This window comes from Leopardus geoffroyi, chromosome B1, assembly GCF_018350155.1.
Source record: "Leopardus geoffroyi isolate Oge1 chromosome B1, O.geoffroyi_Oge1_pat1.0, whole genome shotgun sequence".
Lineage (NCBI taxonomy): Eukaryota > Metazoa > Chordata > Mammalia > Carnivora > Felidae > Leopardus > Leopardus geoffroyi.
This window is the reverse complement of record NC_059327.1, coordinates 48,904,942-48,923,139: the sequence shown is the minus strand read 5'-3', so window position 1 is coordinate 48,923,139 and position 18,198 is coordinate 48,904,942. Positions and strand designations below refer to the sequence as shown.

Sequence of the window (18,198 nt, the reverse complement as noted above, 5' to 3'; positions counted from 1 at the left end):
AGAGAGAGAGAGACACAGAGTGATCAGGAGAGGGGCAGAGAGAGAGGGAGACACAGAATCTGAAACAGGCTCCAGGCTCTGAGCTGTCCGCACAGAGCCCAACATGGGGCTTGAACCCATGAACCAGGAGATCATGACCTGAGCCAAAGTTGGATGCTTAACTGACTGAGCCACCCAGGTGCCCCTGTTCACTGAATTCTAAACACTCAGGAGTTGAGGGGTACCCTTTGAAACTTGAAATACATATTTTTCTTTTTTTTTTTAATGTTTATTTTGAGAGAGAGTGTGCATGTGCCTCATTGTGAAGATTCCAAATTTATTTCTAAAAATGACTAGCCTCAAGTAAAATTGTGGTGTATTATTTTTCATATTTTTAAGTTTATTTTGAGAGAGTGCGAGCACACACCAGCAGGGGAAGGGCGGAGAGAGAGGGAAAGAGAGAATCCCAAGCAGGCTCTGCACTGTCATTGCAGTGGAGCTCGATCTCAGGACCAAGAGATCACAACAACCTGAGCCGATATCAAGAATGGGCGTTTAACAGACTGAGCCACCCAGGCACCCTGAAAAATATATTTTTCATAATAAAATGATATGGAAGAGGTCATCTTCAAATACTGTTGTTTCTAAAACTGGAGGTTTAAGAATAGTTCGGATAAACTTGTGTATGATAGATGTATGTAAATTAAATCTAGCAATCCTTTAAGTGCATGTTTTTTTGATTTAAAAAAAGAGAGAAAAAAGGTCCTGTGATCATAGAGCTGTGTTCATGAAGTAGTAGGTTCTTGGCTCTGTCTATTGTTTTATCTTCCTATTGTTAAACTTTTTATCTCTCTAACTTTTGAGGCTCTTTCATTAGCTTTTGTGCCCATATGTCGCATACACTTTGTCCTTGTTAATTTGCTGTACCCGTAAATAACTACCTACTTTATCAGGTAAACTTTTCCCTGACTTTGTTTTACCTATTTATTTAGACTTCAAAATGTTTACACCTTAAATATTCTTAAAATGGCTGTATCTTCCTAGAAAATAGACACTTTATATTTTTTTCTCATTTGTATGTTTATTATCTCCTTAAACATATGTCTTTTGAGTAGATGGTGAACAGTATAGGATGGACTGGCTAGTGTAGGGACACGATATTTGTTGGTTAAGAACAATCTGTTATTCTTTGCATGATCATATATGAGTCAAATGTTTTTTGTACATCTCTTCTTTAAACTTCTTGGACGTTAATGTTTATTATTTACCATTCTGTAACTTGCCTGTGGTACATATAGTTAAGTGTTTGATAAGTAGTTGGTAGTCTGACATGCTGGAACGGAAAAATTAGAAAATAGTATAATAATTTTGAAGTTTAAAATTGATAACATTCCATCTTTTTCCTTCTAATTGTCTCTTTTTAGCCCATCCCTTTCAGCAATAGATGTCAGACTTCTCTTATAATTAACAGATATATCAGCTAGATATCTTCCTTAAAAAGGATATGGAGCAGAGGTGTTGATAGTTGAAAATAGTTTTTGAAAATGTTTAAAACAAATTATTATTGAGCTCTTTTCAAAATGTGTAAGTTCTTCCTAGTCATTTGAAATACATTGTGGTTCTTACTCTTTCTATATAATTTTTGATTATTTTTTTAAGATCTCCAAGAGGTTTGTCTCATTCTCCTTGGGCTGTGAAAAAGATTAACCCTAGATGTAATGATCATTATCAAAGTATGTATCAAAAGAGGCTAATAGATGAAGCTAAGATTTTGAAAAACCTCCATCATCCAAACATTGTAGGTAAGTTTTAAATTTATTTCATAGCAGTATGTGTGTTTATTCAGAAACTGTGTATATAATCTCTTAACCAGTTTCACTAATAAAAATGAAGATGATGGTGGAGTTTGGCAAGAATCAAATTATTGTGACTGTTTTAGAATATAAATTATTATGTAATATTTGTAATGTTTATATATATTTAAAATTTCATGGGAATAAATATAGTCATTATGATGCTGGCACTGTAAAGAATTCAGGAATATACAATGATCTTATTTAGAGAATTTCCTGGGGCGCCTGGGTGGCTCAGTCGGTTGAGCATCCGACTTCGGCTCAGGTCACGATCTCACAGTTTGTGGGTTCGAGCCCCGCATCGGGCTCTGTGCTGACAGCTCAGAGCCTGGAGCCTGTTTCAGATTCTGTGTCTCCCCCTCTCTGACCCTCCCCCGTTCATGCTGTGTCTCTCTCTGTCTCAAAAATAAATAAACGTTAAAAAAAATTAAAAAAAAAAAAAAAAAAAAGGGGGCGCCTGGGTGGCGCAATTGGTTAAGCGTCCGACTTCAGCCAGGTCACGATCTCGCGGTCTGTGAGTTCGAGCCCCGCGTCAGGATCTGGGCTGATGGCTCAGAGCCTGGAGCCTGTTTCCGATTCTGTGTCTCCCTCTCTCACTGCCCCTCCCCCGTTCATGCTCTGTCTCTCTCTGTCCCAAAAATAAATAAACGTTGAGAATTTCCTTATTTTCTAATATAATTAAGACTGGTGAAACCATTATATTTAGGAAGGCATAGAGCATTTCATTTAAAAAGATTTTAATTTGCAATACTGTTGGCAAGCACTGAAGTCATTTTAAATTATATCTACTGAATTAGTTTCATAAATAGTGGTTTCATTGTATTTTGTCAGTGTTACTCCAGACACGTTTTCGATCACTGTAAAAAAACATAAATACAGTTGTTCTTCTCTATTCTAGTAAGAAAATATCCTGTTTTCTTTAAGGTTATCGTGCTTTCACTGAAGCCAGTGATGGTAGTCTGTGTCTTGCTATGGAATATGGAGGGGAAAAGTCTTTAAATGACTTAATAGAAGAACGAAATAAAGACAGCCAAGATCCTTTTCCAGCAGCCATAATTTTAAAAGTTGCTTTGAACATGGCGAAAGGGTTAAAGGTAACCATGCCATTATGTTTTAAATGACTTCTATGGGACTTTATATACCTAATTAGAAGGTGGGATTTTTTTTCCCCCAAAAGAGGTAGTTGCCTTAAGTTAAAGTCTTTATAAACTCTCATATTGCATAGTGCACTATTTCCTTGTTTTGATCAGCAAAGTATTGTTTGAAGCCTTTACTAGCCTGAAATAACCCAACCCAGGTAGTTTTGTTTATAGAGATCATGTGTTAGGTGTAGTTAAAAGGATTAATCAGTTTAACACAAATTTAGTAATTATTCCTGGGGGTGCAGCCTAACCCTTCTTTCATGTAAATAAACCTCTTAAGATTGTTTTGTGGGATGTTAAGTTTTGAACATCAGTTTACATGTGTGGGTTAAATGAAAAAAGTTCTCTCAATGTTATGCAAATAAATTGTTGTGACTTTTGATAGATACTGTGTAAAGAAGGAAAACTTTTGTTTTAAAGTTTATTTATATATTTTTAGAGAGTGAGTGCAAGAGAGAGCAGGAGAGGAGCAGAGAGAGGGGAAGACAGAATCCAGAGTAGGCCCCATGCTGTCAGTGAGGAGCCTGACTTGGGGCTTGAACTCACAAATGTTGAGATCATGACCTGAGCGAGATCAAGAGTTGGACACTTAACCAACTGAACCACCCAGGCACCCCGGGAAAAGAATTCTTTATCCTAATAACCAAACAGAAGTAATGCTGGTTCTAAAACACCGTTGAATGACTCAAAAGTGGATCATGATTGATACTGATATCAAAGTCACATGTTAAGAGTTAGTATGTAAGCCAATTTGACAATAAATTATATTCATTAAAAAATAAATAAAAGAAAAAAATAATTGTATTAGTTTTGGGGCACCTGGGTGGCTCAGTTGGTTAAGCATCTGACTCTTGATTTCAGCTCAGGTCATGAACTCACAGATCGTGAGATCAAGCCCCATGTCGGGCTCTGTACTGACCGTGTGGAGCCTGCTTGGGATTCTTTCTGTCCCTCTCTCTCTCTCTGCCCCTCCCCAGCTCACTCGTGCTCTCTCTCTCTCTCTTTCAAAATAAATAAATAAACTTTTAAAAAAATAATAAATTAAGCACAGTAAGTGTTCCAAGATACATACCAAAAATTGTCTCTGCAGTATTTTCAAACCCAGCTCACAGAGTAGATGCTCAGATGCTGATGAACAAATAACAGTGTAGCAAGATTATTTTTGATTATGCGTGAGTAGCATTACTAAGAAAGAGTTGATGTGTAAAACAAAATATAGTCTTAGATTACATTTCTGCTTCCTCTTCTGCTTGTGACCTCTGTGTAGCCCTTAGTCATCTGTTCTGCATCACCTCAGTCATTTGAGAAAAGTGTACCTCATTGTGAAGATCCCAAATTTACTTCTAAAAATGACTAGCCTCAAGGAAAATTTGGTGAATTTTTTAATATATTTGTATTATTTAGAGAGAGAGAGAGAGAGCCATGAGCAGGGGAGGGGCAGAGAGAGGGAGAGAGAGAATCCCAAGCAGACTCCCCGCCCCGCCTTAGAGCCTGTTGGGGGGCTCAATCTCACGAACCATGAGATCATGACTGACTGAGCCACCCAGGTGCTCCAATTGTGGTATATTTTTAAAGCTGCAGTGTCTTCTTTTAATAGACAAGTATGAGATGAGTTTGAAAATAAAAAAGTTAGCTTACCTATAAATGGACATTGATTTTCAAAGACTCCTTTAGGTCTGGTCAGTATGGCAGACTATGGTAACAAAGGATGTTCCCTGGTCTGACTTCAGATAGTTTGAAATGATGAACAGATACAATCCTGCAGTTCAGGAAGGGAGTTCAAGTTGTTATTTTTGTTTGAAGGTTATGCTATATTTTTATCAGTTTATATATTTGCTCAGATGTATTAAATTTCAACTGTTTTAGTATCTACACCAAGAAAAGAAACTGCTTCATGGAGACATAAAGTCCTCAAATGTTGTAATTAAAGGTGATTTTGAAACAATTAAAATCTGTGATGTAGGAGTCTCTCTACCACTGGATGAAAATATGACTGGTAAGTAGTATTTTTTTTTATTTTTATGCAATTTTTAGGTTTCTAATTTTTACATATTTAAATAGGTAATAAGTTTATATACTTAAAATTAAAAACTATGTATAAAAAGTATACAATAAATAATACCACTCCTTTCCTGTCTCTCTTCCACCCAGCCTCCAGCCTCCTGCTTTGTCACACCAATATAAATTATTGCATTTTTATTAATATACTTTAACTGAAGATAACTTTAGGAACTATTTCTAACCTGGCTTGGGACTTTTATGTGGTAAAATATCTGGGAGTAGAAAACAGTTTTAATAAGGTTTTATAAAGGAACTCATTCAGTTTCGCATAATGATAAGATTGGGGAAACTGGTAGAAGAAGAAATGGGTGGAAATAGGAGAGAGGAGTGTAATAAAGCTAGATCTTCTGCTGCTTGCCCTTTGGCCTGCCCCGACTCCTTCTCTGATGTAAATACTGACCATTCTCGACTCCTTCTTCTCTGATATAAATACTGACTATTCTCAGTGAATTTAAGATCTTGGTAAGAACCAAGAGCCAGCATCATAAAGAAGGTCCCTGCTTTAAACATGTTATTTAATAAATAACATTTAAATGTGCTTCTTCATATGAATATGTGGTAAAATGAAGGTTAATGAATGCTGTTTAGAACTTTTGTACGCTTTTTTTTTATATGTTTATTTATTTTTGAAAGAGAGAGCACGAGCAGGGTAGAGGCAGAGAAAGAGGGAGACAAGGAATCTGAAGCAGGCTCCAGATTCCGAGCCATCAGCACAGAGCCCGATGCGGGCTTGAACTCAAAAACCGTGAGATATGACCTGAGCTGAAGTCAGACGCTCAACCGAGCCACCCAGGCGCCGCAGAACTTTTGTACACTTTAATTTCTAGTAAAAATCAGTGAGTTAAGTGAAGAAAAAAGCCAAGATGAATAGAGTGACTTTATAAAGATGTCTGTATTCATTCATAAAGATAGGACTGTTATGAGCCTTTAGGCTATATAACTGCTACCAACTTGAAACTTTCGAAAATAAAGGAGAAATTATGAAACAGGATGCAAGTAAGATATTTTTGGCATAATTTTCTCAATCCTTAGTAGGTCAAATAGACAAAACTAAGATGTAGAATATCTGAGTAGATAATAAGGTGAATCTCTATACATCCAAGTATTTATTAAAACTGAACGCACATAAAGTTACAAGAGAGAACCTGAGATTACATTGTCCTCAGTGCTGCAAATCTAGAAATTAGTGACACAATTGGAAACAAAACACCCACATTTTTCAAGAATTTAAAATATTTGTAAATAATTCTTAGCTGAAATCAAATTCCAGCTATACTGTATTTAGAAAATCAAATCAAAACCTATTCGATATGGTCAATACTAAAAGCAAAACATTTTCATTATTTAACCTTTATGAAACTAAGTTTGAGTTTTGAATTCACATCAGGTAAAAACATAAATGAAGCCTTAGAGACAGAAAGCAGAAGTGAATGAATTAATCCATAAATTCTGCATTATCCCAACATGATCTGTTTTATTTTAGAACATGTCAAAGTTCATGGTTTGTAAACATGTGAAGTTCAACCTTGATACATGTTCAAACATAGCCAGGAAAATTTTGTAAAGAATGATGAATAGGAATTTTCCTGAGGTGATGTTAAGTATTATAAAGCCACAGCAGTGAAAGCAGTGATATTCCTGCCAAAACAGGCAGAAAAATGTAAGGAGTCCAGTAGTCCCAAGTATATCAAATTTATTATATAACACTGATGTTTAGTAGTATTGAGAAAGAAGTAGTTGAGTCGGTAAATGATGATGTGTGGACATTTTAGAAAAAATAAAGCTGTTTTCCATTCTCAGTCTAATCCTTGTAGGATTAAGATGTGAGGATTAGGATTTTAAGATGTTAAAAAAGAGTAGTGAAAAAAATTACAGGTAAATAATTCATTAAAATTGGGCTTAAGAAGGACACTAAAACTAGAAACCATTTTATGTTATGTTATGTTATGTTATGTTATGTTATGTTATGTTATGTTATTTTTTCAGTAGGATTTAGTGATTCATTAATACATCTAACACCCAGTACTCTTCCTAACAAGTGCCCTCCTTAATGCCTATCACCCATCTAGCCCATCCCCGCCCAGCACCCCACCAGCAACCCTCAGTTTGTTCTCTGTATTTAAGAGTCTCTAATGGTTTGTCTCCTCTCTGTCTTTATCTTATTTTTCCTTCCCTTCCCTCATCTGTTTTGTTTCTCAACTTCCACACATGAGTGAAATCATGTATTTGTCTTTGGCTGACTTACTCCCAAATTAGCTTAACATGTACTCTCATACGCTAAGCAGAAGTTGCAATTCAGGTTATCATTCAGTATCATACCAGGTATCATTCAGGTTAGGATAAGTTTTGCTGTGGTAGCATACACCCTGAAAAACTTCAGTGGCTTAAAGCAACCACAGCTTATTCAAGCTACAGATCCATTATGGCTATGTTTCATTCTCATTTTTAGGACCTAAGCGGCTAGAACATCCGCTATACGGAACACTGCCGTCACTGTACATATGGAGGGTAAAAAGGCTCCAGAGCTGTGCAGTACAGTAGCCACTAGCTACATACAGTTATTGAAATTAATAAGTATTTGAAAAGTTTAAAAATTGATTTCCTCAGCCACCCTAGCCACTTTTCAAGTGCTCAGTAGCTGCCTGTGGTTAGTGCCTACCATATTGGGACAATGCAGATATGGAACATTTTTATTACCACAGAAAGTTCTGTTGGAAAGTGCTGCTCCACAAGTCTTGCACTAACAATTAAATGCCCCAGATTAGAAATGACACAAGCCACTTCTTTCACAACTCACTGACCAGAACAAGTCAAATGGCTCCATCCAACCTTGACAGGCCAAAAAGTGCATCCATCTTTGTGTCCAGATGGGGGAGAGTATGACCTACTTGATGAACAGCACTGGTAACTGCTACAATGGTACAGTCTTTTCAGAGGGCAATTTGGAAATCTATATTTAAAAAACAAAAACAAAACAAAAAAACCCCTTTCAAAATGCCCTTTGATCCTATAATTCATTCCCAAGAACATATTCCAAAAAATAATTGGGCACTGCAGACATTTTTTATAGTAATCCGATATATTAATTTCTGCAAAACCAAGAGACTTAGGCTTGTAGAAGAAATAGAGTTAAGACAGAAGAATCAAAACTCATGCAGTGTTGAAAACACAGCAGTAACGAAAACGGTAACAATCCTGATAAAAATACTAACATGTGAAATCTTCACTGGTGCCCAGCATCAGCCCATCCTGTGAAGCCATAAACCCTGGGTTTGTGCTTCCTTGAAGGTGTATATTTGAGGGCATTTATTTTCAATACATACTTTTAATTAAAAACTTGATCTGGCTTTCTCAAAAAAACATTTGTAAGCCTGGGGGGAATGTCTCCACAGCTCCTTTACCAGCACTCTCCGCTTCATCAATTTATGCTTATAGTCAGCATAGCTGACTAAACCAGCCATGCATTAAGAGAAGGCAGTTCTCTTCTTTTTTCTCTTGGGCTAAGGCTTTCTCTTTTTTTTTTTTTTTTTTTTTTAATTTTTTTTTTTAACGTTTATTTATTTTTGAGACAGAGAGAGACACAGCATGAACGGGGGAGGGGCAGAGAGAGAGGGAGACACAGAATCGGAAGCAGGCTCCAGGCTCTGAGCCATCAGCCCAGAGCCCGACGCGGGGCTCGAACTCGCAGACTGCGAGATCGTGACCTGAGCTGAAGTCGGACGCTTAACCGACTGAGCCACCCAGGCGCCCCTAAGGCTTTCTCTTTATGAGGAAGTTTACTCCTAAGCACTTTAAAAATAAGAGGTGCTGGGAGAGAAATTAATCTTTTTTTACTGAATTGTGTATGTACTAACTTATAAAAATATACATTGTAGCAGAATAGCCTATGCAAAACTTTAGGCGAATGTCCACCAGTAAGGGGTGGTTTAATTTATTGTACCACCACACAATAGAATTTAGGAATGGTATATCCAGATATATTGAGTGAGATGAACAGATCGTAAAATAGCACTTAAATATGTACACATTAAGAAAAGTTTGGAAAAAAATACACCTAAATCTTTAAAAGTTTTCTTTTTCTTTTCTTTTTTTTTCTTTTTAACATTTACTCATTTTTGAGAGACAGATTGTGAGTGGAGGAGAGGCAGAGAGGGAGACACAGGATATGAGGCAGGCTCCAGGCTCTGAGCTGTCAGCACAGAGCCCAACGCAGGGTTTGATCTCACAGACTGCGAGATCATGACCTGAGCTGAAGTTGGATGCTTAACCAACTGAGCCACCCCGGCGCCTCTTTAGAAGTTATTTTTAAGTTTTGTGTTTCAATAGGTGGTATATTCCCATGTTTCACAACTATAATATAAGGTGTGCTGTGACAAGCCCAGTTTTAACAGTGGCTATCTCTAGATTATTTATTTAACAAATATTGTTAATACTTAGTATGACCAAGCACTGTGCCAGGTATTATGAATATAGAGGAAAATAGGATAGACACAGTCCTTACCCTTTCTTAAGAATTTTTGTATGTATTTTTTATTGATTTTAATTAATTGATTATAGTTTGATTTAACTATAGTTAGCACACAATATTATGTTAGTTTCAGGTGTATGATAAACCTATACATTGCGCTATGCTTTCCCAAGCATAGCTACCATCTGTCACCATACAATGCTATGCTGTAACTTTCATCCCTATGACTTATTCTTTCCATAACTGGAAACTGTATCTCCCTTTCACTCATTTTGCCCATGCCCCGCATCCCTCTCCCCTCTGGCAACCAACAGCTCTCTGAATTTGTAGGTCTGGTTTCTGCTTTTTGTTTGTCTTTAATGATGATTTTTAAAATGATTTTCTTTAAAAAAAATTTTTTTAATGTTTATTTTTGAGAGAGAGAGTGAGCTGGGGAGGGGCAGGGAGATAGGCAAACAGAGGATCTGAAGCAGGCTCTGCGCTGACAGCAGAGAACCCAATGCAGGGCTCAAACTTAGAAACTGTGAGATCATGACCTGAACTGAAGTTGGACACTTAACTGACTGGACCACCCAGGCGCCCCTGGAATTGTTTTCTTAATTTCTTTTTCTACTTTGTTATTAGTATATAGAGAGCAACAGATTTCTGTATATTAATTTTATATCCTGAAACTTTACTGTATTCTTTTATTACTTCTAATAGGTTTTTGGTGGAGTCTTTAGGGTTTTCTGTGCAAAGCATCATCTCATCTGCAGCTTACTTCTTCCTTACTAAGTTGGATGTCTTTTTTTTTTCTTGTCTGATTACAATGGCTTGGACTTCTAGTACTATGTTGAATAAAAGTGGCACAAGTAGACATCCTTACATTGTTCCTGATCTTAGAGGAAAAGTTCTCAGTTTTTCATCATTGAGACTGATGTTAGCTGTGGTTTTCCATTTATGGCCTTTATTATGTTGAGGTATATTTCCTCTAAACCCACTTTGTTTTATGAGTTTTCATCATGAACAGATGTCAAATTTTGTCAAAAGCCTTTTCTGCGTCTTTTGAGATGATCATATGATTTTTTTTTAAGTTTATTTATTTTGAGAGAGAGAGAGAGAGAGAGCACACATATGCAAATAGGGCAGAGAAAAAAGGAGAGAAAGAATCCCAAACAGGCTTTGTGCTGTCAGCTCAGAACCCAACACAAGGCTTGATCTGATCTCACGGACTGTGAGATCACGACCTGAGCCAAAATGGAGAGTCAGACACTTTTAACCGACTGAGCAACCCAGGTACCTCAAGATGATCATATGATTTTTATCCTTTGTTTTGTTGGTATGGTTAATCACATTGATTGATTTATCAGTCTTAAACCATCTTTGCATCCCTGGAATAAAATCCATTGATTATGGTGAAGGATCCTTTTAATTATACCATTGTATGCAGTTTGCCAATATTTTATTGAGGATTTTTACATATATGTTCATCAGGGATATTGGCTGGTAGTTTTATTGGGTTTTTTGTTTTTGTTTTTTGTTTTTGTAGTGTCTTTATCTAGTTTTGGTATCAGGACAATGCTGACCTTGTAGAATACATTTGAATTTTTTTTTAATGTTTATTTTTGAGAGAGAGAGAGAGACAGACAGAACATGAGTGAGGGAGGGGCAGAGAGAGGAAGAATCAGAACTTGAAGCAGACTTCAGGCTCTAAGCTGTTAGCACAGAGCCCGACATGGGGCTTGAACTCACGAACTGCGAATCATGACTTGAGCCAAAGTTGGACGCTCAACTGACTGAGCGACCCAGGCACCCTGTAGAATATACTTGGACGTTCTCCTTCCTCTTCTGTTTTTTTCAGTTCTTAACCCTTTTACTATTCATAATCTAGGACAGCAAGCTGCTCTTGAATAATGTACAGCGTAATGACTGTTATGATAGAAGGGATTATATAAACACGACAGTGCCACTTAACACAGCCTAGATGTTGAGAAAGGCCTTCCTAAATAAATAATGTTTTGGCTAAGAATTGAAGAATGAGGAGAAGCTCCAGTTTAATTATTTTTCAGTTTGGCATAATGACCATGAGAACTAAATCAGGTAATGTCTGCTTATACTTTTTGAATGTAGCAAAGGGCAATAAAATATCTGTTGTTTCTGTATTGACAAAAAGGAATGAGTCAACCATCAGTTGATGATCACACCAGACTTTTGTCAGAACAATCCATCTTCACAGAGAAGCAGTCTTGATCAGTAACATATGTGGGGGAACCACTTCCATTATGTTTAAATTCTAATCTCACGCTTGGGCAAATATCCACGGACATATAGGAAATGCACTTGGCTGGCATCTCCAATTGGAGCTGATGTATTAGATCCTGAGCTCTAGAAAGCTATTTGGTGTGGTATATCCCTGTAGGAATTTGACCAACATAGAATGAGGTATGACTGACTCCTTAACCTTATCACCAGACTCACTGCCCTTGTCGACCATGTCTAGACTCTTACCTAGTCAGGCATTCTACTAGGTGCCTCTTAGGTACAAGGTGGATGGGGGAAAACCTTCAGGGAGCTTATATTGGACATGACTGCCTTCCAGTGTGTACTGTCCGAAAGCTGTTGTAAGTGAAAACGCTCTCATAGAGACATCTTTCGTCCTTGCCACCCGATGCTGCGTGCTGCCCCAGTCTGGCTTCTTCGTTCTCACTCTGTCTTCAGAGCGTACTTATTAGATGTACCCCCCGCCCCCAGAATGTTGAATGAATTAATTAATGAGTGCTTGTCTACTGGCTCTTTGGTTTCCTGAGTGCGAGATTCTCATTTTTCCCTCTCCTCCCATTTGTTCTGTCTTTATTAATGTGAGAGGGAGAAAGGAAGGAAGGGAGGGAAGGAAGAAGGAAATGGAAATATGAGTAGGCCTATGTCATTCCTGGGCAGAAGCTTTCAGAGCCAATGTGTGATTTGACCCTTATCCTTTCCCCTGACATAGCAATTACAGAAGCAGAGAAATGGTACTTCTCTCTGCCTGATGACAGTATGGTTTGAAAATGGAGAAGCTGGAGCACAGAGATGCATTGATCTGTTCACAGTCACACAACTCGCAAATGCCTTTAAACCCAGGCAAGGCAGTCTGGCTCCGGAGTCTGTGCTCTTGACATCCACAGTCTCTCTGTATTCCTGCCCCCTCCTAAGAGAATCGCTATTTCTCTACACCCTTGCCAACTGACCAGCTTTTTAATATTTAACAATCTTATAAGGAAAAAGTAATTCTTACTAATGAGATTGAGTGTATTTTCATGTCTACTGTCTACATTTCTTAACCTTTAAAACTACCTGCTAAATCATTTGCCCATTTTTCTTTGGGTTGCTTGCCTTTCTTAGTGATTTCTAGTGCTTGCCCTTATGACTGACTTACTTGTACTCATTTCAGTGACTGACCCCGAGGCCTGTTACATTGGCACCGAGCCTTGGAAACCCAAGGAAGCTTTGGAAGAGAATGGTATTATTACTGACAAGGCAGACATATTTGCCTTTGGCCTGACTCTGTGGGAAATGATGACTTTATCTATTCCACACATTAATCTTCCAGATGATGATGATGATGATGAAGGTATAGCCACATATTTTTTTTTTTTCAACGTTTATTTTATTTATTTTTGGGACAGAGAGAGACAGAGCATGAACAGGGGAGGGGCAGAGAGAGAGGGAGACACAGAATCGGAAACAGGCTCCAGGCTCCGAGCCATCAGCCCAGAGCCCGACGCGGGGCTCGAACTCACGGAACGCGAGATCGTGACCTGGCTGAAGTCGGACGCTTAACCGACTGCACCACCCAGGCGCCCCGCCACATATTTTTTTTTAACATAAATCCCAGTCTCTTAATTTTGAACTAAAGATTAGCTTATAAAATTATATTTTATCTATTACATTGAAATTTAAAACAGATGTTGTTTGATTTAGTGGTAGTGGCATGAGATGTGGATTATATTACTACTGACTAACTTGGTGCTATCTCAGTTTACTCTCATATAAATGAGTTGTAGGTTAATTGATAATAGGGAGATAAATTGAGAAAATCCTACAGAGCAAAACGTTTCCTTAAAAGTTTCTCTTGGCTTGTGGTAGGGTCCCCTCCCTAAGGAAATAAAAAAAAAAACAAAACCAAAAAACCACAAGGCAACCTGGCTGCATGCATATGTGACAACATCTCTCATGACCTTGTAGCATGAGACCACTTAATCAGACTGCATGTTTGTGTGTTACCGTATATGGGAGACAAAGAAATAGAAAATATATAAAAAAAACTATGTCATGTGGCGTTCGGGGCTCAGTTCTTCGGGTACGAGCCCCACTGAGCCGTGCCAGCACGAATAAAGTTGCTTCCTGGAAAGAAAAGCCTCCGTGTCACGACTCTGTGTGAGAATCCTGCCACTAGAGTCTAAGGAAAAGATTGGAAAGCTATCACAGTAAGAGGGTGGGGGTTGTAACCTATAAACCGTGACAGTATCTAATCTTCACCACGGCAGGATAATTGAAGAGATGGCCTGTGCATACTGAAAACATAGTGGACGAGGAGTTCTTGTTTCGGGAGGGTGAGTTTGAGCAGTTGCTAAGCTTTTCCATGACTTAGAAGTTATTTTGTTTGTTTCAATCTCCATCGCCTTCACGAGCAGATAAAACTTTTGATGAAAGTGACTTTGATGATGAAGCCTACTATGCAGCTTTGGGGACGAGGCCACCCGTTAATATGGAAGAGCTGGATGAAACGTACCAGAAAGTAATTGAACTCTTCTCCGTATGCACTAATGAAGACCCTAAGGATCGCCCTTCTGCCGCACACATCGTGGAAGCTTTGGAAATGGATGTCCAGTGATCACCTCATATTCATGACTGCTGAGCTTTCCAGATGGCTCATGTGTATAACTGTTCTGTTTACTGTAATACATTATATAGTTACTGTGATAATCCATAGTTATTAGGCTTTTTGGAAGTGGCCTGTCTTAGGACCATAGCACCTAGTTAACACTTGAACAGTTAGAATATTTCTTAACATGCTTATGATGATAAGCATTTGAGATTGTAGTAGGTTTTCTAGAAAGTTTAAGAAACTAGCTACTCAAATATTTGGATTTGTACATACATACAGATTTAAAACACTAGCAGTAATAAAATGCTGTAAACTGTATGTCTAACATTGATTTGGATTGAGTGACCATCACTTTTATTAATGTTTCTCACATATTCTTTATTTTTAATGGATCTGTTGAAAGCACTTTGCGCAGTACAACTTAAGTCTATTTTTGCTTATCTTTTAAACCATTAACCTTTTTGCTGGCCTTTTTGGGCTGTTGTGCTCCTTATTAAATATGGTCACTGGAAGCCAAGAGAAATGGCTCAAAAGACTAGCTCCTTGGGTATTTCCAGACGTTTTTGGTTAAGGCTTGTTTTGCGCTCTTGGGTCTCCCCCGATCTTTGGCTTTTCCTTTATTTATTAAATGTATTTTCTGTATTGAGATCCCTTTTTTTTATTTTTTGTTTAATAATCTATACCTTAAGCATATCACAGTTCTGGTGTAAAAATAATAAAACTCTAATAGAATGATATAGAATAAAGGAGACTGTAGTTACCAGAAGGTGTCTTGTTTTAGATTTCATTAATTTGAGTGTCATTAGGTGTGTTGAGTGAATGTGGTAGGTTTGTTTCTCTCTTGTGGCCTCATTTGTTAATCTTTGAAATGAAGGTGATGATTGGGATCAGCATCGTCCATCTGTGTGCCACAGAAGCCACCTGGGAATTTTTAGTTAATGAATTGTCCCTGTGACTCCAGGTGATACACCCAGACTTGACTATGGGAAGCGATGTGGAGAAACGGGAACCCTCTTGCATTGTTGGTGGGAATGCAAACTGGTGCAGCCGCTCTGGAAAAGTGTGGAGGTTCCTCAAAAAATTACAAATAAATCTACCCTACGACCCAGCAATAGCATGGCTAGGAATTTACCCAAGGGATACAGGAGTGCTGATGCATAGGGGCACTCGTACCCCAGTGTTTATAGCAGCACTTTCAACAATAGCCAAATTATGGAAAGAGCCTAAATGTCCATCAACTGATGAATGGATAAAGAAGATGTGGCATATATATACAATGGAATATTACTTGGTAATCAAAAAGAATGAAATCTTGCCATTTACAACAACATGGACAGAGCTGAAAGGTATGCTAAGTGAAATAAGTCAGAGAAAGATCATGTTTTCACTCATGTGGATCTTAAGGAACTTAACAGAAGACCATGGGGGAAGGGAAGAAAAAAAAAGTTACAAGCAGGAAGGGAGGCAAACCGTAAGAGACTCTTAAATACAGAGGACAAACTGAGGGTGGTGGGGGAGAGGGGGAAATGGGTGATGGGCATTGAGGAGGGCAGTTGTTGGGATGAGCACTGGGTGTTGTATGTAAGCGATGAACCGCGGGAATCTATCCCCAAAAACCAAGAGGACACTTTACACACTGTATGTTAGCCAATTTGACAATAAATCTTATTTTTTTTAAAAAAATCCCCTTGGGGTTTCCTGGATGGCTCAGTCGGTTAAGCGTTCAACTCTTGGTTTCAATTCAGGTCATGATCTCATGGCTTCATGGGTTTGAGCCCTGCATCAGGCTCTGTGCTGGCAGTGCAGAGCCTGCTTGGGGTTTTCTCTCCCTTTCTCTGCCCCTCCCCAACTTGTACTGTCTCTGTCTCTCTCAAAATAAATAAATAAACTTAAAAAATAATTACTGTCAGGGTGCCTGGGTGGCTCAGTCAGTTAAGCATCCAACTCTTGGTTTTGGCTCAAGTCATGATCTCTCGGTTCATGAGCTCGAGTCCCAAGTCAGGCTCTGCACTGACAGCATGGAGCCTGTTTGGGATTCTCTCTCCCAATCTCTCTGACCCTCCCCAACTCACACCTGCTCTCTCAAAGAAACAAACTTAAAAAAAAAAAAAAACCTGAAAGCTGACTTCTAGAAAAATCTGAACAGTTTTGCACCCTGATATTTAGTTACCCTCACTTTGACTTATATGTGATTTCATTCTTAATAGGTCTGCTAAGCTCACAAGGCAGTGTCTTCTTGGTCCATTCTCCTGAATTACAGCTTTTTAACACATAATCCAATACTTTTTATCCCTGAGAAATTTGTGTCCACTTCCTACAGTTGGAATATTAAATGGGAACAAACTAATGCCCAAGGACTGCACAATGACCGGGCTTGTCGATGGCAGGCACTGCAAAATGATCCCGCATGCTTTCCATCTTGTGTCTGAATAGAGCCTTGAAGTCCTCAACACGGAGTTGTAGAAAATTTGCTACCAACTGTAAGAACATTTTTTATTCTTATTCTGGAACTTGTTCTTTAAGTCTCAGATGTTGCCTTCCTTTTGGCCATTTGCCTCATTCGCAGAAAAGTAATGTGACTGGTTTGAGGATACAGTGGGACTAATCTTTTTGCTGTATTAATTATAATTAATTATAGTTAGCAAATAAACAGGCTCCTCCCAAGTAGCTTTCTCACTTCCCAGAAAATCTCCCTTTGCTATCAGTGTAAGGCCTCCAAGAGCCTATTTGCATCTCTAGAAAATGGAGACAGGGGCGCCTGGGTGGCTCAGTTGGTTAAGCGTCCGACTTCAGCTCAGGTCATGATCTCACGGTTCATGGGTTCAAGCCCCGTGTTGGGTTCTGCACTGCCAGCTTGAAGCCTGGAGCCTGCTTCGGATTCTGTGTCTCCCTGTCTGTTCCTCCCCTGCTTGTGCTTGTGCTTGTGCTCTCTCTCTCGAAAAGAAAATGGGGATAAGTAGCTGCTCAAGAAATGTTGAGGATTATTTATTGCCTCCTGGTTCCTACTTTAATTGACAATTTGTTGATTGAAATTAGAGATTTATAAATAAAATACTATATATAGGGGTGTCTATGTGGCTCAGTCCATTTAGTGTCTGACACTTGATTTTGTCTCAGGTTATGATCTCACGGTTGTGAGATTGAGCCCCGAGTTTGGAACCGCTCTGGGTGTGAAGCCTGCTTGGGATTCTCTCTCTCCCTTTCCCTCTGCCCTGTGTGCATGTGCTCTCAAAAAAAGTAAATTAAAAAAATATATATATATAAACTTGTGGGATACAGCTGAAATTGTGATTATAGAGATTTATGGTCTTTTTTGTTTTTAAAGTTTATTGAGAGAGACAGCATGAGCAGGGAGAGGCAGAGAGAGAATTCCAAGCAGGCTCCACACCCAGCAAGGAACCTGACGTGGAGCTCAATCCCATGGATCATATCATGACCTGAGCCAAAATCAAGAGATGCTTAACTGACTGAGCCACCCAGGTGCCCCGAGATATATGGTCTTAAATGCTATTGAAACCTGAAAAATTGGTGAGCTAAGAATATAAGAAAAACTCCCTTCCAAAAGAAAGAAGTATAAATTTAAAGACAAAACCTACCATAGAAAATGGAGAAATCTATAATGGATAGGATCAACAATGCCAAAAGTTGTTTCTGAAAATACGAATAAAATTTATAAGCCTAATAAGCCTTAGCAAGAGTCATCTAGAGAGTAAAAGAAAAAAAAAAAAGCATCATAAATGAAAAAAGGAAACATCAGTGCATCTCCTATAGATATCCAATCGCTCTCATGAACAGATGAAGAAAATCCCAAACAAAATAGTAGTAAACCAAAGCCAGTAACATAAAAAC

At 38.4% G+C, this 18,198-nt stretch overlaps 1 protein-coding gene across 5 annotated transcripts in view; it reads left to right on the top strand.

Annotated features, from left to right (window-relative positions):
* The window catches only part of PBK (PDZ binding kinase), a 30,107-nt gene extending 14,992 nt beyond the window's left edge, over positions 1 to 15,115 (top strand). For 4 of the 5 annotated variants that reach the window (XM_045461341.1, XM_045461324.1, XM_045461331.1 and 1 more), the window contains exons 4-8: positions 1,639 to 1,781; positions 2,757 to 2,926; positions 4,841 to 4,970; positions 12,913 to 13,092; positions 14,156 to 15,115. In XM_045461341.1, coding sequence (XP_045317297.1) covers positions 1,639 to 1,781; positions 2,757 to 2,926; positions 4,841 to 4,970; positions 12,913 to 13,092; positions 14,156 to 14,355 — 823 coding nt within the window. In that variant the 3' untranslated portion in view covers positions 14,356 to 15,115. The remainder of the gene's footprint in view (positions 1 to 1,638; positions 1,782 to 2,756; positions 2,927 to 4,840; positions 4,971 to 12,912; positions 13,093 to 14,155) is intronic. The other variant, XM_045461358.1, reaches the window with a different exon arrangement.
* The last annotated feature ends 3,083 nt before the right edge of the window (positions 15,116 to 18,198 follow it).